Consider the following 25,945-nt stretch of genomic DNA (forward strand, 5'->3'; position numbering starts at 1 on the left):
AGCCGCGCATTATATCGCTACGATATGTCGATCGCGCGTCGCTTTACTATTAAACGCAAATATCGTAGGTGTTTCTCGATAATCAGCCGATCGAGTGGTTCGAGGCCCGCAAGGTCCGCCGGATTGTTCCGATCGACGATGCGTGTCGACTTCCACGTCGAGTGTGTGAAAACGGAAGCGCGCACGCGTCGCCTCAATGGAAAATGCAAATTGCACGCGGCGAGATATAATAGCGAGACGCTTGCGCAAGAAGTAAAAGTATCTCGCGATACGTATGCGCATAATCCATAGAAGAACCGTCTTGTCTTCTTGGCATCTTGTCATGCAGCGTACTATGTTGCTAATGCATGTTCACCAAGACGTGCGAGTTTGATTACGTGTGAATGAGATTGCGGCGTGGAGATATCTCAATTCTGCCGGGAAACAATTCTTGCACTGTAATTCTTACTATCTTTAATTTATCTATCCACTGTGCATCCATTGACGGTTATTTTATAAAAATATCATGCACGTAATGCGAAGATAGATTTCTGACGTAATTTCAGGGAAGAAAATTTATTATAATAATAATAATCACAAGCTTAATGTCATGTTTCAGTATATCATTTCACTAAAGAAAAATGGATGATATTTTCTAGTAAGAATAAATTTTTATTTTTTATGCGATAAAATCTAAATGGTATGTGTCTTTGTAAATATTTCTCTTCCAACCAAGTGATATATTTTATTGAAATATAAAATTTAAACATAAATAATTCAAGATGTTACTTTTAACTCAACAGTTTTTTATTGGGCAGCACATACACTTGGAGTCTTCTCTTTTGCCTTTTTTAAAAAGATAATTTTGTTAAAATTTTACTATGCGGAAATTAATTAGGCTTCTAGAATAATAATAAAATACATGAAGACGGCATTTTATTTTGTCGTCGTAATGATACTTTGTCGGCGAGGCAACGTAACGATTATCGAGTTCGACCAATTTAGGCAATTAGGACAGGAAAGCGACTGGGGTGTGTGTGTGTGTGTGTTATTAAACCGCGTTAATCCGACATTATGCTTCTTACTTTTGACGATGTACCCGTTTACGTCACTTGGCATACGATACGCTCGACGCGGAATTGTCACTCAAGCGCGCGATTAATCGACGCAAATTAAGGATTCTCGCGACAAGCCGAAAGACCGCGCTGTTGCGGATGCATTGATCCGCGACGAGATCTTTCTCGGCTTTGCAGTTTTATGCACCAGTTCTTACGACATTTCGCAGCAATTTGTCCGCGAGTAAAGATATTATTATGCGGAAGGTAATGCGCCGATAAAGCAACAACGCGAAACGGTAATCGTAAACTCCGGTTGAACGTGTGTAAAATTAAGTAAGAAATTTTGATCGAAGCGAAGCACATAAACGCATAATAGACGTACCAACAAACGTGCCCATAAAGAAAAAAACGGCCGCCACAGTATACGTTCGTTTTACGTAAAGGTCCGTTGCGGCACATCGGTACATTAAATGCGAGCATTATTGCGCAATCAACTGGATTGTATGGATTTAAATTCCGCTCGTGCGAAATTCATTCGTCCGCGATTTTGCACGCATCACGTGGATTCGCGCGAGAACGAAAAGGTATATTCTTCTTCGTGTAACCGCGATGGCTAACACACCGTCATTCCCCTGTGATTTTCATCGACATTCACGAACATTTATGTAACGTCTGTAATGAGAGTGGAGGGGAGGAGGGGGGAGAGGGAAACCACACTTCCCGTTATATTTCGCCGTGAATAACGCGCGATCTTCGAACCGGAACAAACCTCAGCTTCTTTGTTTATCGTGAGGAGGATTTATCGTGAGTCGCGATAACAGATTCGGTAATTTCAGAAACTAAGCCGCAATTATTCATCTGTTTATGGACGCTGTCAAAACTTGCTCGCTTACGTTTCTACAATGGAGAAAGCGAAAGCGTTACATAAATCATCGAGATACATATATTGCGTACTCGTGGATTAAACTCGACTTGCTTTGATTATCGCATTAACGTGTAGCAATGTCTGGATCGGAACAAAAAGAATTAAATATCCATTGTACATAATTTTCATGCGCAAAAACGTTTCTCGTGTGAGAAATGCCGGAGAAACGACAGACGATGTAGCAAGAGTAAACAGGAAGAAAGAAGAAGTTTACGTTGTGTATATATATATATATATACGTGTTGTCCTTATCAGGCCTTTAAATCATCCGAGAGGTGTCAATAACGGGCACAAGAAAGCACGAGGAGGCAGGTGTCCGCGCAACACTGTAATTCTTCGTTATCCGGAGCCGCAATCAAACATCGCAGCGTCAGTGACTGTACAGAGAGGGAGGACATTATTAACCGAAGGGCACTTAATATTCCGTCGGAGGATCTTTTCATCGCGAAATTTGATGGTGTCGTAAAGATGATCGGAAACGAGTCGGTCGGTGGGACGTACGCGCTCGGGCGGGCTGCTCTTCACATTCTTCTCCCCTCCTTTCGTCTTCCCGGCTTCTTGACGAGCGCGCGGCTGCTCTCGCGAATCCAATCTTCTCTCCACGCTTCAATTTGACGTCAATTAAATCGACGGTGGCGGCGCAAGTTAAATCGCACAACGTAGACCCGTATCAATTTTCGGTGAGGCTAATGACAAAACGTCTCGTAACGGCGATCATGCACCGGCAACGGGAAGGTTCGGCGAGCCGAGCATGCGAGTCCCCGGCGATTTTCGTCGACGGACTTTCGATTAATACCAGCTCTCCACCGCCCTCTTTCTCTCTCTCTCTCTCTCTCTCTCTCTCTCTCTCTCAGTCTTACCCTTCTTTTTTCATCCGTCTGCGTTCGAAGGAGAACGCGCATTAAGGGACCTCCACGAAAAAACAACTTTTTGTCGCGATGCACAAGCTGCCGCAAGTTTCTACGGGCCAGACTCTTGAAAAATGGCCATGGATCGATCTTCTTCCGTCCCATCCGACGTCATCTTCTCTCTTCCTTCGCAGAAGACCATTTCGTTTCTTCGCGTGCGGTTGCTCCCCTTGTACGTCGCGCTCGTTCTGACGTTCGCGACAGCGAGCAAAATGACCGACCGTCGAAGCGAAATTATGCCGCCGGCCAATCGTACCCCGCTGCACTGTCTTACCTGATGTATAAAAAGCGACCGAGTTGCATACATTGCAGAAACTAGATCGGAGAGAATCATCTTGAATAAAGAAATGTGTTTCGAAAGAAAGGATAAAGTGCAGTTAGGAATGAAACGCTAACGTCTTCATGATTTTAAACAGAACAAAGTTTAAGTAAAAAAATGAATAAGAATCGGATAGAATAATTATGATTTTTTTCTTTATTGTTTTTATCTCTAAGACATCCTCATCTCGTTACTTTACTGATACACTTTGCCATGTAAATAATTTTTTCTTTAACGCAAGTTTTGTTCAGAAATGACTATGTTTTGCTAAGCAATCGCTCTATCAAGAAGTCGATGTAATAATTCTTGAAAATGTTTCTAAATGTTAATTGCTAAGAGAAGATATCAATATTTAAAAAGAATGAGAGAACAAATTTAGGTTTCTTCTTATAATTTTTGGAGTATTAAAATTTAGAATGAATTAAAATTGTGTTTCCTTGTTACAACGACTGATTACATATAATTATTATAATAATTTTACAAAGATAAGAAGATTACATATTCAGATTAAAGTATAGCTACACGCACAGTACAATTTAACATTAATAATAAATAATTAGTATGAAATTTATCCGCAATACTTGTGAAGAAAGCATTTTAACAAACAATAAATGACATGCACTTGCCAATCATAGTTGTAAACTATGTTTTACAATTATTCCTATTATTTCAAATATATAAATTATACTTGTTGAAAACATATAAACACTCACGCGCTAATTAGCTCATAAAATTGTAAAATTATAAATATGGCTACGAATATCATGATCGCTATGAACCTTGCTTATCGCAAATTTATTTAAGTTGCTTCGTGACCACGCCGGCGGACTTTTATTTTGATTATGCCACACGAGATGTTTATACTTGTCGATTAGACTTTATCGTGGCGATACGTTCAGCTTCCATCGATTACCTCCTCCATTAAGCCTGCACGATCGTGAGCCGGAGAAGCTCCTGGCGTCGACATAAACGCGCTGCGCGTCGGTGCTAGAACCGATCCTAGACGCTGAAGTCTTAATTGGCGCTGGGATCTCGACGCTTATCGAATGACTAATTAATTAAGGGTGACCGGACAATAATTAATTGCGGAAGAAAAATCCGACGTGACTCGGGACGCGGTACTTCCTATCTCAATTCATCGAGTATGCTAATCATGCGTAGTCCTTTGTAACAAAGTCTTTAGTGTATGAAAGAATGGAGCAGTTAACTTTCAATGCTTCTATCGCGGACGAGCAATACACGTATCATCGGTTAGAGTTAAGATAATTTTATCGCGTAAAATCTCGAGACTCAAGAGAGATCTATTTAAATTTTACATTTTTTTTACACTGTACGAGCCTACCGAAAACGACAGCTGTTGTCGAGAAAATTGGTGTAAATATATTTTGCAACAGTTGAATTACAGTAGGTATTGTAAAAGTGAAAATCTCAATTTGGCAATTTATATTAATTTGTTGAATCAAAGTGATCGGCAACTTAATTTTTTATAATATCTACTTTTTAAATCGTTTAATGAACATAAAAGTTTTTATGAAAAATCTTAGGTAAATAAATTAAAGAAATACAAACTTAAAGATTCGCGAGAACTTGCGTCTTATATGCGCCAACTTATATTTATTTTAACAACTTATATTTATTTTTCTCATAAAAATATTCGGCAACCGATTTTCAGTCTAGAAAAAAAAAGTAGTTGTATCGAAAATTGGAATTTACTTCCAATTTTGTTTTTTGTTTGACAATAGAACTACCTTAAATGATTTTCCAGAGAGAAAGAGTCTTTTTTTCGGATCTATCTTCCGAATTATCTCGAAATAAAGTGTGTTCCCAGGTAAACAACTCCAGCGACCCGCATTGTTCATTCTTGCGAGCAATCTCGTTTTCCGTGACGCGAGCTTAAAACGAATCGAACATTCTCGCTGGACCGTTGAGCGCCGCCGTCGGCGTCGCGTCGCAATCGCGTGCGCGAGAGAGAGAGAGAGAGATAATCCACGTGCGATCGAATGGCCTCTCGAAAATCGAACATATCGGAAATCATTCGCGATCGTTCACGCGGAATAATGGATTAGGCGAGGGAGAGCCGTCGCCGGTGCTGCAACGCGTACAAGTGGGATCGGATCCCGTAGGACATCAAAGAGAGAGAGAGAGAGAAGGGTCGTCATCATCGGTCTGCCGATCGAGTATCCCGCAGGGAACGAAAAGATGCGGATCGTCCCCTCGCTCTTGGAAAGCACGCCTCGCGGCGCATCGTTTTTGTGCCCGCAGATTTTTCCGTTTGGGGTGCTCCTCACAATGTCGGCAAATAAGCGAAAATTAAACTTTAAAGTCGATCACCTTCGCAACGACGACGGCTGTTTGAACGGCGTAATGGACAAATAATCGTCTTACACGATTAAACATCGCATTTCAATGTATCTAAAAATATGTATTTTGAATAACGGAGTTGTAAATATTCTAACGTTTGCATTATACCGCAACGCCGAATACAATGTTCTTAAAGAGATTTGACTGTCACGTTTTACACGATGTCTATGTTTTCTGGTTTCCGGCAATTTGTTAACGAAAGTTTCGTAACGATAAGCCTGATCGGAGGTGAGTTTTTACCTCGAACTTTCATATCAAGCATCGACATCATTTCAAAAGGTGCACATTTTGTGTATTCTGTAAACGCTTTTTTTTTCTCAAATCCATTGCTCTTGCTTCCGACGCAACTTGGTCCTCCCCAAATATGTACTGTGCCCCGAACACGTCCGTCATTTTACGGATTTACATATTTACATTGTCGCCATATAAACGGAGCACGGTGGTGAAGCGTGTCCCGGACGCGAAAATAACGATTAAGGCACGTTGACCTGAGCTAAAGTGCCGCCCGATCGTGAATGGAAGGGCTGGTACTGTTTGACATATTTATGTATATTTGTAGAATTTGATATTGCAAATTTATAATTCATTTTTAAGTGGAATAAGTACGTGAGAATTCCGTTGTGTTGAAAATTTTATATGTCCTTATAATTTATCTATTGATAAATCCTAAAGTAAATGTTGCAGCTAGAGGTGTGTAAATAGTTGGAATTCAAATCGAATTACAGTGGATTCGCTTCAATTCGTTTTCAAGTCTGACAAATATTCAAATTCAAATATTTTGAAAATTTTGAGTCATCTAAGATTCGATTTCGAATCGATTCGTCTATTTTAATTGTTTCATTTATATTTTCTGCAAAACGGATCTTGTATCAGCGCGCATCAATTTCCTTATTTGATTATTTGTCGATTTTTAAAATCTTTTTTATCATTTCTAAATCTTATAAACTATTCAAATATTTGTGTATATACGGTTGACAATTGTCTTTGTAAATTTGTTTTATAGGTTTGTAGATTGTTATAATTTTTTAAAAAAATTAGAATAAAAGTTTAAATCGCTATTATATTTTCTTAATGAAGTGCATTTAAATATTGTCACTTTGATAATCACTTATACGATATGTATTCAATGCTCATCTATCAGTATACATTTTTTTAAAAATTATATTTTAAAATTCTTGCGCGCGATTAATTTTCTCAAAAGATCAATGTTATTGAAAATACTTTATTTAAATTAGCATATAATATAAATTCGGGAAATTTTATTTGAATTCAATCCATACTTGTCTCAAAAAGATTCGATTCGATTTAACTTTACAAATCCTTGATTTGTACACCTCTATCGAATATGCAAGGTACTTAAATCCTAACACAAGAACTTTAATTTCAAATAATTCTTTATTATAATATTAAAATTTAAATATAAATTTTAATCTGCTTTTTACTGCTATAAAAAAAAAGGTAACAAAGTCTTGGTCAACTAGTAGTAGAGTCAACGTGGTTAATCGACTTGTCAGGTGGGAGCATAAGGGAAAGAGAGAGAAAGAGAGACTGCGGTGCGCCAAGCACGCGAGGGCGGGAGAGTTGAGAGAGAGAGAGAGAAAGAGAGTGGGAGGGAGGGAGAGGGGGAAGCGTGGAGATCGGCGGCGAAGAGAAAGAGAAAGCGCGCGTGTACGAGCGACGGGGGGGCGCGACCGCGAACGCGCGCGGAGGGGTCGGTCGTGCGAAATGCGACGCTGGTGCCCTCTGGGCGGTGTGCGGCGGAAGGTAAGATTAGTCAGTCGCCAGCCGTTCGAGGACGACGCACGTTTTGCGCGCGCGCGCGTTTTCCCCGTCTGATTTCGCGTTTTGGGCGCGCGCGTGGCTACAGGTGGTCGCGTCGAAACCACCGGTGAAGTGTAGTGAAGTCGGCGGATCTCGTCCGTGTGAAGACGGTAAATCCCCGATTGGAGCGAGGTTGGAGCGCGGAAAATCTAATTCGGGGACGAAAGGCGGGAACTCGACCCTCGTTCCTACGGATCTGGAGCTGGACGATCAACGTCAACTTTCTACGCGCAGTGGTGTTTAAACTCCGACTTCGTCGTCGCCGTGAGGAGCGGATCAGCAGGCGCTGAGTTAACGTTCGGCTGGAGGGCTCGAGAAAACGAACGTACGCGGATCGCGTGGTGGTCGCGTGCTGACAGGTGGCGACGCGCGCGCACGCGAGAACCCCGACAGGGCGGCGGCGTACGCGCGCACCGGAAGAAGCGGAACGCACGAGGAAAGCGGCGAGGGGCATTTCATCTCTCACCTCCCGTTCGATGCGCGAGACGAGGTAGCGCGCGGGAACAGGATGAAAAGGAGAACGCCGGACGGCCTGCTGGGGTCGTGCCGCGAAAGAAGGGAAAGCCGCGCTGCTCCGAGATCGCCCCGGTGATACTCCCGGAGAGTTTTTTTTTTTTATCCAATTCCGTTGGATCCTTCGAATCCGCCAGCGGCGATCCGTTGAAACATCAACTTTTCATTCGTCGACATTGGATTATATTATATGTATATTGTTATTAGCACAGTGATCGGCGAATATCGCCCGTGGGATTGTTTCTTCTTTTGTGCTCTCGTTTCGATCTTATTGTGATCTTGTCGGTAAGCGCTCTCTCTTTCTCTCTCTCTCTCACTCTCTCTCTCTTTCTCTCTTTCTCTCTTTTTCTCTCGCGTGTGGCCCGAGGGCAGTGCGATAGTGAACTGTGAAAGGTTATACGTCATTATTAAAGTGGAGGATATATATCAGTACCGAGGTGTTCAGTACGAGGAGTGCGGGGGTGATCTTCTTGTGGAAAATCGACCGCCCCCGGCGATCTTTGTTCTTCGAGAATGAAGTGAACGTTTCGCGGCCCAAGCTCCTTCGTCGAAATATGAGGATTACGTTCTATCGTTGCGATCGTTCGTGGGCATCGATTGCAAGCAAAAATGTATCTTACCCGTGTGTTTCTGCTACTCCTGCTCGTTGCGAGTTCAAGGTACGTTCGTGCCGCGGATAAAAAAATTTTCGCAAAATGAAATAATACCGAATTATTTATTGATGGGTGCATTTTTGGCGAATGTGTGAGATTCGTGTAAAAGTATCGTAATCCTTAAGACGAAGAATGAAGCATGAACGAATTGCAAATATTTATAGTTTAAGGGAAATGACGCAGAGATAATTATATTCGCAATAATTATAAAATAACTTAATTAACTTTCTCTAGATTTGTGATTCAAAACGAATTATTCAGCGGTTTTTTTAAATTAAATAAATAATTACATATATATATATATATATATATATATATATAATTTTAAAGAAAATTTATTATGTATATTCAATAATCTGATTGTGAATTTTGAAAAAACATTTAAAAATGTACTTGAACTGTGTTATAGATAAAAAAAATGTTTGTGCATAAATCTCGTAAGTTGATATTGTTGACAATTAAACGTACGTTTATGCATATTGATGTACGTTTTTAATGTATATTATTGTATGTTTAATGAACTCAACACAATTTACTGAAAGTATTAATTTCGAAGGCAATTATTAAAAAAGTATTCAGAGAGTTTATTAGAGAGTTCGTTAAAGATAATCTTTCGCTTTTTTTTAGTAAATATCAGTAATGATTGGAAAGGTAATGTTACAGTAATTAAAAGAAGTTAAAGAATAAAGTAAACAAATTTTCTGTAATTTTAATTAATACATGTATGTTTATAAAACAATTTTGAAACTTTTGACTCATAATTAGTTCGACTCATAACTGGAATCACTGTATTATTTTTATCATATATTTTACAATTATTATTGCAAGTATCATATTAGAACGGCAATTGTTTTGATTTGCGAAAAGATCTTGTTGGAATCGAATAGTGACTTTTAAAGTAAAAGTGATTATCGTGCAACATATTGGTTAAGCTTCTCCTACAAAAGTGAAATTCTTTCGACGTTTGACCTTTGACGATTTTTAGCAGCTTATTTACCAAAGATATTTATATGCCATTCGATAGATTCTCGTAATCATTGCGATCGCGCTAGTACCTACTATCGTTTCTGAAGAACAGTATATACAATCGTTGTCCGAGACGGGTGGCGTGATCATTGGTGTCACTTTCTTTCGATTATCGTTGCACGTCGACGCGAATCGATGGAATTGACGTTTCGCTTTTTTATTATCTTTGGATCGCCTTACGCGTTATTACGTTCCTCGTGCTGCATGGTAACTCGATGCCACGCGTGTATACTATTCATATGCTATACGGAAGAAAGGATATGTTAAAACAATGAAGAATTTGACTTTAACAAAATTACATATAGACAGCTAATTTTTTTAAATAAAATTAGCGATTATAACTAATCATCTTTATTATAATAACACAACTTTCTGCGAAAATCAATTAAATTTATGAATAAAAATGTTTGATAAAACATTAGCTAAGATGGCGCATATTTTTACTGTATTGGAGAAGAAAGATTATTATATTAGAAATTTTTATTGTTAGATTTAGTTGATCTAGCAATTCATCATTATTTTCAGACATAAATTCTTTGTTGAGTCATCAGATCTTATACAGACGTTAAACTCGTGCAGCGAGCTATTGTTTTTTTCGTAACATTGATAAGAAGAATGTTGATTACTTATTTAAAAAACTGCCACCTACATCGCACTTCTTTCTACGTGTTTCTCTAAAATGTTACTTTCGCTTTGCAGATGTATGTGCTCGAGCGGATACACCGGGCAGAACTGCGAGAGCGACTACATCCCCTGCGATCCGTCACCGTGTGAAAACGGAGGCTCGTGCCATCAGGTTAGCGAACATGCCTACGAGTGCATCTGCCCCGAAGGTGAGTACCGCGCAAACTTTTTACCCCGTCATATCGCGCCGTGGAATCTCATCGCGCTACGTTATACCCCCGATCCCGCGAAAGATGAAACTTCGTATTAACACGTACGATCTCTCTCTTTCTCTCTCTCTCTCTTTCTCTCTTTCCTCGTGATGTGTGCGGACTCTTGTTTTTATATCTTTTTTCTCTTCCACCGACCTCGCCCTCCTCCGCGTCAGAATTACCTCGTCCAAGGTAACAGGAATGACAGCGGAATCTACGTTCGCGTCGCGGCCTCTCTTCAGAGCTATATTATAGCGATTCTATATGATCAGTTACAGTTACGTGGAAGTTACATGTACGCTCCTCGGATTTCTCCTTTTCTCCTCCCTTGTCGCGATCGCTTCCGGAGCGACGTAATGAGTAACTTTCGTTCTCTCCTCTGTTATCGAGGCTCTTCCCAAAATCCCGCGATTTCTATACCGAAAAACCGTACCGAGGACGATTTTCTCACGGAGTCTCGGGCGGTCCGGCCGAGACTCGCAACTCTCACCGCGATCGTACCAGCGTTTTCGAACACAAAAGTCTCCGGCGGTCTAATTGTTCGGATAATACATCGCGGGATTTGGGAAGGGCCCTTTCGGAGGTTCTCGCGCGTTCCACTCTGTTTACCGCGGGCCTTTAAAGAGGATCCTTCGCGCCCGTCGCGCGTAATTTCCCGCCCCACGGGAAAATGCCAAGAGGGCGGAGGAAAGAGCTCTCCCCATCTTTCTCTCTCTCTCTTACAGGGCAGTGATTACTCGGTGCAACAGGTACAAACCCGGGCCAGGGGGGTGGGTGGCCGATACGGCCATTTACGTGCGTGTGTACACGGTAGAAGACGGTTTAATGTAAAGCCTAGGGTCAGCCTAGCGTGGCCTCCTCGCTCTCTGGGTTACAATGCGTGGTCCTCTTTTTCCCAGGCGGACCACAACCATGGCGACCCCACCTTCTGCCGCGCGTCCGCTTCTTCGTTCTCCTCCTTTCCTCCCCTCTCTCCTCTCTTCCCCTGTCCTTCCTCTTCTTCGTTCACCTTGCCGGCGCAAGTCTTTTCCCGTTAAAGAAACGCGAGCGAATGAGTCCTACCTTTTTGCAGACGGCTCTTCGGTGATGATTGTTACGTACTTTCTGGTATTTTGTGCGATGTATCATGCGTCATTTAATGCTCCACATTTGAATTTTTTATACTAATTTTGTTTTTACATACGTCATTTTAATCTGATCGCAATGTATTCGTATTTTGGTTTTTGTAAATACACGTGACTCCGTTCCGTTCACGCGTTTCGATATTTTTTATTTTACATAAAAAAAAAGCAATTTAACTTCCTTTGAAGATTATATCGAAACGAAATTTAAGGACTCTACGTTAATTTCATTACGCTTGCTTGGTTTTAATTGAATCTGAGTTTATCGCGCGCATTCATAAATTTATAGATATTCTTAAGACGTAGGGAGAAGGGGAGCAAAAAAGTGAACGCTGCGAGCACATATTTTGCATAGCTTCGCTTACGCGCATCGCTACGTATTAAAACGTACTTTACGATATTACACCGGAGCAAAAAGTGCCGCGTTACGTTTTCTGCGGGCATTCGCTTAAAAAAAGCTTTCGGTCGGGGCAATAGCCCGAGGAAGTCGGCGCATAACTACACGCACCGTGGCTTTTATTTCGATCATCCTCTTCCCGGCTTCTTCTTCTTCCCGGTCGTTTCAGCCTCGAACGAGGCTGAAGAGAGCGAGGCCGCCCGTCATTATCGCCTTCTCCGCCTCGGGACGACGCCTTCCGCACGCTCCTGTAAAACGCATCGCCGCGGCTTGGCTCTTCCTCTTTCCGTGACACTCCAATAAGTCGCAAGGGATCGAAACTCGAAGAAGGCGTGCCCCGGTCTTCTTGTGCGCCCCGGCGATCGTTAACGCGAGAAAACCGCGGGCTCGGGGATCATACGGATCATCTCTGGTCGCCAGAGACCACAAACCGTACCGGGGTTTTGCATCCCGCGAGGAATTGATGAGCTTTCTCAGCCGAGGAATTTCTTTTTAACGTTCGCGTTTCCCCCTTGCGCATTACCGTCGTAAAGATTCTCTACTTTCTTTATTTTCCTCGTCTTCTTTTTAACATGTCGGTGTTAATTCGCCGCAATTGCGGCCAATCAGTCGCGTGCGCCACAACTATCCTGTAAATATTCCTTGATAATCAACATTAATGTAGAAATTTCAGGCATAAGATTCCTGGTTTATATTCGCATCACTGATATACATTTTCGAGAGAGAGATTATGAGAGAAATATAATATAAAATTAATTTAAGAAACTTATTTTTTACGTGAGAGAAAAAATTTTCTCAGGTATGCAAAATATTCCAATCAATTGGCAAATATTGCTTGTGCAATGGAATTGTGCAATTTTATTGGGTATATTTCTTTTTAATTTAGAAATAATTATCTAATTTATTTAAATCTTTATAAACCTTTCCCAAACTTATGTGTGAATATGGCTTTTTATTACTCGTTTTTTAATTTTAACTCTGTATTCTTCGAGACGGCATTACTAGAATAAAATGTCCGTTCGCAAGCTGCCGCATTGAGCGAAATAATTCGCTCGCGTCGTTAGTTGTAATAGTTCAATTTGCAGCAGCACACTTACGCACGCCTTCCGTCATATTTTCTCTCTCTTCTCATTGTCGATATCTTTGCATTGGTTCTCAGCTCACTTTAGTTATGCTTAGTTTTTGCTTGCTTTCTGTGCGAAAAAGAGCTCTTCACCGCGGGCTCGAGAGCTCGTAACTATCCTCGGCGGGACTCTTGGTGCAAGTTCGAGTGGTCGATTTAGTCGCTTAGCTAGTCGTAATGGTTCAATTTACAGCAACCCGCTCTCTTAACTCCTCGCCTGGCTTTTCTTCGTACCGAGCACGAGCCATCTGTGTGCCGCCTTCTTCTCTCGTTCCATTTCCGCTTTACCTTGGGTACTCCGCTCTGTCTCCTGCCTAAGGACGGTTCTGTCTAGCGAGGAATTTTCCTCGTCGAGCGATCCGATCACGCCTCCTCCATTCCGTGCCGCTAATTAGAAACTGCTCTATCGAGCGCCGGTTAAACGATTAACCGCGCGGCCGTAGATTAATCAGTTGAAAGAAGAAGGGAAGACGATCCCCGAGTGGAGAAAGGAAGATGGAAGGAGAGAGGGCGGAGAAATAGAAAGGGTAGGGAAGGGGGGGGGGGGGAGAGAGAGAGAGATGACTCGGTTCTCCCGTTCTTTCCTTGCAACTATTCGTTTTCTGGTTTCCAAGTTGAACTACCTTCCCGATCTACCGTTTCCTTCGTTCGTTTCATTCCCGTTCTGATTCACTCGTTACACACATAGCGCGCGAGCACATGTAAGATGCTACAGAGCGAACGAATTCGGAATGGATGGAAAAGAGCGAGGAGAAGTCTTGCCGATTAATCGACCGCGACGACGATTCTACTGGCTCGGCAAAGTTCTTGTGGATGAATTAAATCACCGGTTTTATCCTTGCCGCGACGATCGACAAGAAACTCGAATTTATTGTTAAAGTTGTACTTTGTCGGCACCACTGCGGAGGATTGAATAGTCTCGCGAGAGACGGTGCGTGCTTCCGTTAATAATCTAATACGGATTAATTTGTTGTTTCTTCTTCTTGTCGTCTGCAGAGAGGATTGTGGAGAGGGCTGGTTCCGAATTTATTTTCTGAATTTTGTATTTACTTGGTGTTTCCACTTTAATAGACATTTTATCTTATTAAATAATTCTTTACATTATTAACATGGTATGACCATTTATATAGTAGAAAAACAATAATTTATTTCTACTAACCGGCTACTATCTCGTTCCTCGTAATAATTGTAACGGACCTATTACAGGCTGCGTTAATTGAAATCAAGCAAGACTTGCCTGCAATCCAATCGAATCGATTTGATTCATTTTACCGTGTGATTAACGCCAGAAGATTGAAAATCGAGTATATTCATTCTTTCATTTTACTCTGTGTAATTTCTGTAATTGATTTGTGCATTTACAAACGTATTGAACGTGAAGATGCAATAAATTAGGATTAAATCACACACGTTACGTTTGCATGTGTAAATATTTCTTTATATATATATACATAGAATCTCTTGCGACTATGATATAAACGCACGTAAGTTTGTTATATAAAATATATGGAAAAAAATAAACTATCGCTTATTTTATTCTTTGCAAATAAAAGCACAATTGCCACTAATCACTGCTGATCGAGTTATCGCTTATACATAGACTACATGTAAGATAGTAACACAGTCCACGTATAAACGTATTATAGAGTATTTTCTATGCGCGGATGGACATCACATTGGGATGCATTGAGGAAGAACGAGGTGGATGGTTATCCATTCTCGGGCTGATTTATGCCGTTGCACGGGCATAAAGTGCGTAGCATAGCGATCGGAAGATCAGCGGAGGGCCGGAGAATTCGCGAAATAAAATGCACGTTTGTTTCGTACTTCTTGCTTTCTCTTTTTCCATAGTGAATTATAGCGTAGAATTTATGCGCCAAAGAATATGTCGAAGATTAGAGGAAGTAGAAGAAGATTAAAGATCAATTGAGAGAATAAAGATATTACGTTTCAATTTTATCTTGTAGTTATATTATACATGTATTTTTTAATATCTCAAAATTTCTTTAAAAATACTTTAATATAATTTGTTTACATATATACTTGTATATTTTACAAGTATATTAAACTTTTTTTTGATATAATTTTTTTTTAGATTGATTTTATCAGAAAGAAGAAAGTGTTTAATAAATTTTTGTTACCAGAAATGTTGAAAGATTTTAATAATTTATTTGTTTCGTAGAAAAATTGTGTCAAGCATTATATTTCTTTTATCTTAAATTTAACTCTTGCTCTTCTTACTTTTATCTTTTTTTTAAATTTTTGATATTCAAAATATTAACAATTTGTCTAAAATATGTAAAGGATGTTTGACAATCAAATTGCATTCTCCGCAACGTACGCCAATAATGTCTCGCATTCTCTTGTCCGTTTAACCGGAACGTAGGGTTATGCATTGTGTGCATGTACATCATCGCAGTCTCCTTCTTGTGTACTCGCCGAATGCGTAAGCGGTACTTTACCTAGTACGGTACGCGGAAACGAACGAATAATTGACCGGAGTTTTCCGTCACGCGTCGCGATCGATCTGCTGATAATTATTACATCGATGCGCGATAACTCGCGGCTCGTTCCCACGTGTCGTCTCGCATCTCTACGATTCGCGCAACGGTACACGAATTTTAACGCCGAGTTATGTATGCGCGCACCTCTCTCGCCACCCACACCTCTAGCGTGGCATCGCTATCTACGTTTGTAGGGACGTCTTTTAGGCACGTTTAAAAGCGATTGAATCCACATGGTCGCGCGGACTCGCAAAGAGGAAGAGAGAAAGAATATTATTGACTTCTCGGTTACATCGTTCTCTATTAGTCGAGCAGGACTCAACACTTAATTAAATCTCTCCAATTCTCCTCGCAGGCTGGTCATTCATACCGACCACGTTTCTCTCGAACGTTTTGCCGCTTTGTGAGTGTTACTTATGCCTTCCTTCGTTGTGTCATCTTGAATATGTTTCTCCGTGTTCTCTTCTAATCCGACACAAAAACTGTCCTCTCGGCGCGATGTTGCTTAATTAATAGCCGTGAACAATCGAGCAACAAAACGGGCGCGTACGACGACACCTGACAAGTGTCCTCTCATGGTGTACGTCTCGTGTATGCCTTCCTTCTCGCGTATTGTCCCGAGAGAGTCCCGGGTTAGATCTATTTCACTGCGCAGTCCGACGTGTCGTCACCATCATTCTCCGACTCGTTCTTCCGGATCTCTAACTTGGCTCTCAAGCTCTCAAATACGTAGGAGTTTGCACGCCAAGGTAACGCAAAGTGGCAGCAAGTGATATGCACAATTGGCTTTTTCCATTATAGATAAACTCTATTATTGAATTGACGAAGATTGTCTCTGTAATTGCACAGTTTTATATGAACTGTTTTATTTTTCAAGAAAGTTGAGAAATAGCATTTCCTAAATTCACTTTCTGCTGTTGTATGCACCGATTAAAAGAAAATGATTATATAAGTCTGAACAACTTATATTAGCTATATATAATATTTGATTGTTATAATTCTTTGATCGAATTATCTTAAATTGAAAGTTAATCAAATACTTATCAAAACCCATTAAAGTTCCAGAATATTTTCTGGATGAATTTGCTTATAATTTTTAAAATTATATATCGACTTGCGACGTTTCAGTGAATTAATATGTTTTGATTATACGTATAAAATGTTTCGATAGCTTAAATAATTATTACTTGTCCTTACTCATGTTTTCCAACTTGTGATTCCGATGCGATTACAATAAAAATCATTACGCTTAGTAACGGTGTCTCTCGCTCGCTTCAACCCCCGCTGGTGTCGAAACAAATCAGTCGTCCAAACAAACAAAAAAATGTGAGGCTGGAGCTTCCGAGAGACGTGGAGACACCGATCTCGGACTGGATACGCTCAGCTCACAATTCCTCGCGACAGTGACAGATACCAGTCATTGTCCATGGCTGCCTGTGGCCACGAGGATATAAGTACCACCGCTAGCGTTTCATTCTCATAAGCTCACCGGGAAAGGTTGGAAGGGGACACGATAAATGAGTCCGAGCCGCCGCTCTCTAGACGAGACGTGACTCCAACCTGAGGCTCTTGTCCTCCCTCTGGTCCTCCGAATTCGAGATCGTAAAGCTTGCGGTATGAGAGAGTGTAGCTCATTACACGTGCGGTAATCGTAAAGTTACAATTTTGTTTAATATTCTTACTGCTTACTCGTAACTCTTATCTCAATAAGGACCAATCTATTTGCATAAGAGTTGGAGATCGCGAAGAACTCGTGTTACATCAGTGTTTGTATGTTTGTATGTTTTATATCTTTCATATGCGAGCGTAGTGCTCGGAACGTTGCTTGCCCAGAAATTACCGTGCGAAAATTTATACGCTATTATGTTACATGCATATAAACAAACGTGTAACAGGCTAGCGAAATATATTATCGGTCGGGCGTAGTAACGTACGAATTTTGTGAACATTTTTACGTTCCCACGATTCGGTCAAATCAGCACAGATGCGCTGTGGAACCCCTTTCGATTTCGTTTCTCGCTCATTGAGGTCTCGATGTGTCGCGAGACTCGACACGAATCTCTGGGGAATCGGTCTGAATCAGGGCGAGAAATGTGTCACACCCTTCTATGAAACATAAATTGCACTGATGCGAAATCAACTAAATATCGGATGTAAATCAAAATAAATACTCTATTGAACGGTTATTATAACATTATGTTGATTTGTTATATAGTAATTTGTTTAATCACGTAACTGTATAATGTCTGTACTATTTTGTGCTGGTATTATTTGATATATAGGAAGGATATGCATTATAATTTTATTTTTATTAAAGATTAGAATAAAAAATAATCTCAGAATTTTGAATCCTGATAAAGGTAAATGTCTTTCTGTATGAAATTACACTAATATCATATATTACTTTAAATGAAATTACGCGTCTAACGTGGTAAGAAAATAGTTTAGAAAAAACATAAATTTAATTTTACTTGATTCAAGTGTTTACGTTGTGAGAAATAATATTAAACTTGTACGTAATCATAAAGTAGAATAGTCCATTGAACTTTATATCGTGGGAGATGAATATCTCTGCGAGATATCTTCCTCGTGGGCACCTTTTATTTATCCAGATGATAGAGAGAGAAGCCACGGTCCCTTTTGTCTGCGTCTCCGGTAGAACGATAAATCCACACCCACACGCGGTGTAAACTGAGCTGAATGCTACTACTGGAAGTAGCCGGAATCGGGCGCGGTTCGCCACCGCGTTGTGAATGTAAATCTGGATTAATTTATAAGATCCATTGCATCGTAATGTCATTATATTAGACGCTATATTTCAGCGTTACACTGAACGTTCGGCACGTTTGACATTTAAATCATTTGAATAACGCATTTTCGCATCCGTTCGCAAAATGTAACAAAAAAAAAAACTTGATATTTCTACCTGCAATTTTTGCTCAGTGTAATTTTTTTCACGATAATCCATCGAAATTTCTAATATTTTCAAGCGTACTTACGGATTGTCCCTGTGTATGCAGGTCTATTTATCCGCCTAATTAAATTCCATTCTCCCTACCATTTTAATATACGCGCTAGCCGCTTGAATTTATTCTCGAATTCACGTGGGATCTCAATTGACAAAGCAGATGTGCGATATTCCCGTTCGAAAACAACAGGGTCTCGGTCGATGATGCGACAGGGACGTGGCAGGGAGACGATCTGCATAGAAAGGGGACCACACCCCGTAGAAAGCGACCACGTAGCGTTTGCTCTCTTGCGGCATGATAAAAGTAGGGCCCCGGCGCGAATCCGAACGAGTTCCCCTCCCTTCTCCTCTTCCCCCTCTCCCCGAGATTGCGAAGAATCATCGAGTCGCTCGTAAAGCCGCCGCACGCCAATACCTTGTTCCTCTCCTCTTGTCTTTCTCTGTCTCTCTCTTTTCTCTTCTTCGTTTGTTCCTTTTCCATTGGTCCTTATATTCTCTTCTCTACTCGATACCATCTACGAACTCTCGCGGCAACCCTTTCTCGTACTCTTCATATTTTACCATTACCATATCAGGTTCTTCTCGATTCTCCTCTCCTCACTCCGCACTCTCTCTCTCTCTATTCGGTCTCTTATTAAATATATCTGCCTTGCACACGAACGCATACACGCGAGTACGCACATTTGATCATCACTGCGCGGACTGATCGGATCATTCCTGTGAGACCGCAGGCCTATCTTGACGACTTCGCGTACGATTGCTTTCGTGATAGGCTGACTTTTTTTATGAGCCTATCGATTGCTACCACGTGCTTTTGAAGCTTCCGCGAATTCACCTTTTTTTTTTCATCTGTGAAATAATAGAATTTGCTTGGTGATGCATTCCCTTTTTTTTTACATTATATGCATAATGTCTCTTTCTGAGAATAGATATGACACAATTGTGGTGAAAATAATTCTATCAGAATGCTCTTTAGATAGACTTGAAAGGAGCCCGTCGACGTGATAAACACGGGAGAGGAACCAGTTTTGCGAGTGAATGCAACCGTTTTTAATTAGATCCGATGCGATACGATTCAGGGTCGCCGTAATGCTGAAACGAGTCAAGATCTCTTCGGGTCGATTTTCATTCGTGAAACAAGTTTCTAGCTGGATTTCTTCCGCTTTCCGAATATACAAAGAGACATCATTTGTCTTTCCGATTTCATCTCGACACAGCTTTTTTACTTCCCTACAAATATCTTTATTGCCACTTCTGAGAGCAAGGATCGAAACCGGTATAATTTCGAAGAAGGGGAAGACACTTTAATTTCCTGTATACAGCAAGAAAATAATTTATATCACGTATCACGTTTTATTTATTCGCGAATAAGAATGTAAGATTTATCATTGCATACATTTAAATATAAATCTAAACTCAGCGAAATATATTTGTATCTAGCATGGTCTGAAAAAGAAATCACGATCTAGACTTTTTTCTTTCAAGTCGGTTCTTCCATGATTGAAAATCCTGATTTCCATTTGATGTTTATACATGCTCCATAGTGACTGCCTGAGTAAGGTAACCTCTCTGTAGTTTGCCATTATCAAGAAATGATCATCAAAATCTTATAAAAAATCTTATATATTTTGAATTTAGATCTTCGATAAAGCGCAAATTTTATGACTAGCCTTAGCATATCGCAAATTCATTCTAAAAAATTTCTAATTCTATTACGCTCTCTTTACATACACACAATGTGAAATTTCGAACCATCAAGATTATTATTAAGCTTAACATGTAGAAGATTAGGAAGAAAGATTGAAAGTCACTTTTTTTTAAATCTCATTATTTATTCAAGAGAGACAAAGTGAGCAAATACTTTTGAGCGCACAATAGAAAAATTTTTAATTGGAGGAAAATCAGCAGTTTTTCTGCGTATAGAATTTTTTAATCATATTTTGTAATAAAAATGATATAGATGGCAATATTTTACACGCGGTAGTTTTTCGATTGTCCTCGTATTCTCACCGAGCTTCCCTTGCATGAAAACCGCAAACCGCGTATCGATACGACGGCGACGGTCCACACGTTTGCGCGTGTGATGTGTGTGTGTGTGTATCAACGAATATACACCGATGTGCACGGTCCACACGGTGTTATGCACGCGTCGAACGCATGGGGAAAGGGTTCACCGTACTTACGTGGCGATGCGCGGAGGCACAGGGGGACGCGTTGCTTCTCCGGGAGGTCATCCCCGGTGGAAGTCGATTGACCTCTGACTTCGGCGCCTCCGTGTTCCCATAAACGTGATCACGGAGTTACTTTATGCCCCGCCTCGGAACGTGTATACGTCCCAAACGAAATTTTCGGCCCTTCGTCGTCGAGACACGCGCGACAGAAACTACTTCGAGAATGCGACCGTTTCGATCCTTATTTTATAATATCCATTCAATGCATAATATGCGTTCAACGACAACTTTCGTTTGTCACTAGAAGCATTATTCAGAAATATTTAGCACAAAAGATTCAAGCTTTGACGTCTTTTAATTAAGCATATCGATAATACAATTATTTTTTTGTCACTAGAAACTGCATTATAATTCTCTAAATTGGATATTTATTAGTATATGCAGCTATTGCTGCTTTCGAGTAAAATTTAACCGACACGTCAATTGAGATATGCGTGACTAACCTATGCATGTAAGACCTCGATGAGAGTACGGCGGTGCTCTCTATCGAGAAGATATCATTTGAGATGAAATGACGGAAGGTAAATGCCGAAAGGAGAGGAAAGCAGAAGGCGAGAGGAAGAGAGGAAGAGAGATTCAAGAACGGATACAGGTAAAGAAGAGGACACCGGTACACCTGCGGTCATAAACTTGTCCAAGCGGCATGGCATAGGCGTAATGGCAGAAGAACGTTGCCTTTCGCGCGTTGCCCTTGATTGCGACGATAAAACCTTCCCCTTGCCACCGCTTCGCTTCGGTTGCCCCCTCCCTCCCTCTCCCGTCTTTCCCGTATTCCCCTTCTCTTGCACCCCTTTCCGACACCCTATGGTCTTTTCGCGGGCACCACGGTGCGCGCGCGGCGCGATTTTACGCACGCACACACGCACGCGTGCACGACAAGCGGCGCGGCGCATTCTATCGCGCGCGTCGGCGCTCGTAAACTCAAACCCGGCCGGAATTCTTCGTGGAAGCGATAACCGAAGCGTATAAATTTAAGATCGCTTTGTTCGCGAGTCCACCGTTGATCGACTAACAGTAAAGAAGGCCCGACACCGCCTTCGATTGACTAACTCTGCCTGGCGAATTCGCTGTTCCTTCCGCCGGATCTAAGTCGCTTTTCTCGCGAAATCTTTGTCAAAATCCAGACACAATTTGACGGAATAAAATGTCAATGCCATAACTATATATATAACATTTTTATTTCTGCATTCGCTTATTATAACGCATATATGACGAGCGTAATGAAGTAAATATGTATGCGGTGACTGCAAATTGAATCGGCCGAGATTACTATCGACATTTTCACCCTGTCGTTCAATATGAATGAAGGGATTTCGCTTCTTGTCTGTCGACATAGTAACGCCAACGTAACGATAGAAACGATTATGATAATCGCGATTGTTGCCGGTGCGCTTAAGCAACATTGAATTATCCAACGATTGCGTTCTATCCTCTTGCACTTTAATTACACTTTGCATACGATACAAATAGAAATGTGAACGCAGCGGGTGCTCTTCCACGTGCAAGTACAACTTTTCATAATCCCTCGATCGAGAGGGAATTCGAAAGCCTTGCAAGACATTACGGAATATTTACGGGAGACTTTAGCCACACCGATATTGCCCTTAATTAGCGGATGCCTCTCCCATTTCGAAGAAAGATCATGGAGAGACCGGCGCGGAAATGATCATGCCGCTTCATCGCGGCCTTCCGACCGTATTAATCGTAAAAAGGTCATAAAGCTTGCGGCAAAATGTGAGAGCGCTTTCTGCATCCGGCCGGATCTCTGTATTCGTTGTTCAGTGAAAGCTGAGAGAGGGGGAGAGAACGTAAGAAAGATGTCTGTAAAACGCGAAATACCATTTCAATAAAACGAATATAAGAAGAGAAAAATGGAGTTAATTATATTTGGCGAGGGCTAAACAGAGGTATTTCATATATCATAATTAATAGTAACGTAATTTTACCAAATTCAAAGATTAAATTAAAGATTTTTAGGGAGAATTTCAGGAAGAATTAAAGTTCAAACTACTTTGTTTGGGTAATTTTTTTATAATTAATTACAAAAGAGATTAAACATTCTATGTCGATAGAATAATTTAAAATAATTGTCTCCAAAAATTAGCGTATGTTTGGAAAAAAGTTTGCCGGTTTGTATTATTCTATTTATTTCCTTTCTTCTTTCTACATCTGATTTTGGGTTTTCGTCGTTCTTTTCCAAGTATTCTTACATCTACGGCGAAAAACGTTTAGGATGCTATTAACGCGGCGTAATCGTGTGCAGGGCAATCTGGCTCCTCTCCCATCGCGAGATCGCTCTCGAAAGAGGATTACTCGTGACTTCCTCCTTCCCCGGGCGGGCGCACTTTGCGCCCGTCTTTCCTTTCGTGTCTATCGGCCTCGTCATCGCGGAATGCGATTATTATTCTCTCTTACGACAACGGCGTCATTTCACGGAGTGGAGCACCTAAGAACATGGAATCCCGCGGGGCAGAAATTCACAAAGCGAAAATGCCGGCGCGTAAATTGACCTAACAGCCGAATCTCCTAGTCATCGCGCAATCAATTGCTGCACCGTTCGTCTGTAACGAAACGTACGTACTTACGGTTGAGATAATTTTTCTACTAAAAGTGTTGAGTGTTATTTTATTGCGAATTTTTCTTTCTTCTAAAAGAAAATTACTTGTCAAACTTTATGAGATATTACATTGCAGTTAATGATTATAAATTTAACAATTTATTCATAACTTATCTACTTTTGTTACCTCAAGTATCGATTTAAAGATGTGGTACTATATAATGCACCTATATGTATATATAACTTTTATCAGCTTACTTTTTTCATAAAATTGACTATAAATTGCTTCGCGTAATTGCCAGTGACGCTAAATTCGCGTTTAGATGTAATTATAACGGTAGATTAAGCTTCTTTATACTCTTCCACGGCACGAAATGAGATTCTACTGCCGATTTAGCTGCCTCTATTCTGCATACGATCGCCGGCGTGTACATACTTACAAAACATGGTCCAACGTAATGCTCGCGTCTCTCTTTTTCGCGTAATTTCATTATTTTGCGATACACAAGATAGAGGTCGTTAGCTAGACCGGTTAGGAGTATGAGCGGGCAAATGCGATGTACCGGGAAGAAGAGGAACTCGATCCTTCGGCATATACACGTAGAGAGGATGAAGAAGGAAGTCGCAAAGATTACAAGAGAACATGTGCACGAGCGCATCTCGAACGATCCGGCATTTCGATATCGTCCTCTGAACGTGACCGCGCGCTGCGCGAATCCTCTGCACCTAACATATGCCCGTGACGTGGTGTTCTTGCTCCGGAAGAAACCACCAGTGACCGATAATTAAATCGGAAGATCGATATTGCTAAAGCATTTCGACTTTGCGCCATTGCGTGCGTTTACGCGCGTTTAAATTTTTAATATAGAACAAAAACGCAATTTGCGCGATTGAAAACGCGATGAATGAAAAATAACTCGTATGCGTAATTGCTTTGGCACAATGTAGGATTTTAAATCTCGTTTCTCTTATTTGAATTATAACGAGACGGCGCGAGAAAAATAATTGTATCTTCCACGAATTCTTTTGCTCTTTAAAACAAGAGCCACTTTATTTAACTTGAACACTGTTTTCTCCTCTAACTAATAACTCATAAAGCTCATAATGTCATTTCGTCACTCAATACCTAGGAAATAATAACTATAGCAATAGCTAAAGGCCTCGAATTGTACAGCTATAAACAATAACAGTTTCATATCGTACGTCATATCTTGCCGAGTGGTTTCCGACGATGAAGGCGATATTGATGGATGATTCGGCGTTGCTTGGGCGCTTCTCCGGTGCTCTTCCGCGTTACCAAGCGCTTCCCTGGAAAGAGAAATCTCACATAATATCTCACGACGTTATCACGCAGCTTTGGGAAGAACCAGGAGAATTTCCTGGGAATTTGCAAAATTGCCGCCGGGCAACAGAATCAAACGTCAGCGATTAATCGCCGCATAAAGATACCGTAAGTAGGCATCAACTCGAACTCCCCGTGCAATTTTGAAACATATATGGCAATACATTCGAAGCCGCGTGGGCACGCGCGCAAAAGTAAACAACATTTGATTTCAAATTAATTAATTAATTACTGCGCTGTCAGCTTTGAAAAAAACTTTTCCAACTACATTTCCTCAATTTTATGAATTAAGATTAACAAAAGCAGCTGAGAGCTCCTAATCCTTCATTAAGATGAGTAAACTCGCCCCGTGACAAATTTTCTCGCGGACACCTTAGTTGGATTTTTGTAAGATAATCAGTTACATGACTCCTAACGTCCCGGATTATACGACTGATGTCGTGACGTACGATAATCGCACTTCGGTGCACATCCATCGCGACTCTCTATCGCGCATGAATGCGAGAGCCACGCTCGCCGAAGCATGGTCAAATCTCTTCTATCCCGCAGCTTCCTCCTAATTATCATTCGCGCATAAACGGCCAGTAATATCCACCGCAGGTGTCTACAACGGTTAAAGCAACGGTCTCCGCGCCGTACGATCATGAACGATTTATCGCGTGTTCGTGTTTGTTTGACGCGATTAAGTAGAAGTCGCGCGCCTCGCGAGAAATGTTGATCGTCGTCGGACTTGTTCTGTGTTGAACGAGTTGAATTAAATTACAGTGATTGACGATTTACTACCGCACTCAAAAGTCGCCGAGTCTGATCAACCGTGATCGTCGATCGATCAAAATCAATCGTTTTTATGTTAGAAATAATCGTGAGGTCTCAAAGACTGGAGACGCGAGAGAGGCAGAGCCTAATTATTGTAGAAATCTCGAATAATTTCGGTTATGTGAACAACCTGTGAGAAGATAATTCTCACAATCGGCGAGCTGAAATGCGACGCATGAGAAGTGCATTCGACATGGTCGCTAATTGATGGTGGAGTATGAAAAATGTTATGGGGATAATAAAAAAAAATCAGGCTGGAAACAATTGCGCTTCACTGAATGGACGATATTTCTTCAACATCGCGAAACAACGTGTTTCTAGCAGATTGTTCCCAGAATGATTAACGGGAAGCTTTCATTACGGCACGTGAAAATTTCATCTCATAAAAATTAAGATCGTGTCTAATGCGGCCGAATAATTAATTTCTTAATCAACTTTTCCTCCATTC

The 25,945-nt window shown here is 40.9% G+C and overlaps 1 protein-coding gene across 1 annotated transcript in view; it reads left to right on the plus strand.

Moving 5' to 3' along the window:
- The first annotated feature begins 7,256 nt into the window (after window positions 1-7,256).
- Window positions 7,257-25,945, plus strand: part of LOC105835647 (neurogenic locus Notch protein) — a 131,828-nt gene continuing 113,139 nt past the window's right edge. Inside the window, exons 1-2 of the mRNA XM_028194271.2 lie at window positions 7,257-8,543; window positions 10,263-10,396. Of these exons, the coding sequence (XP_028050072.1) occupies window positions 8,494-8,543; window positions 10,263-10,396 (184 nt within the window). The 5' untranslated portion in view covers window positions 7,257-8,493. The remainder of the gene's footprint in view (window positions 8,544-10,262; window positions 10,397-25,945) is intronic.

Source organism: Monomorium pharaonis, chromosome 3 (assembly GCF_013373865.1).
Source record: "Monomorium pharaonis isolate MP-MQ-018 chromosome 3, ASM1337386v2, whole genome shotgun sequence".
Taxonomy (NCBI): Eukaryota; Metazoa; Arthropoda; class Insecta; order Hymenoptera; family Formicidae; genus Monomorium; species Monomorium pharaonis.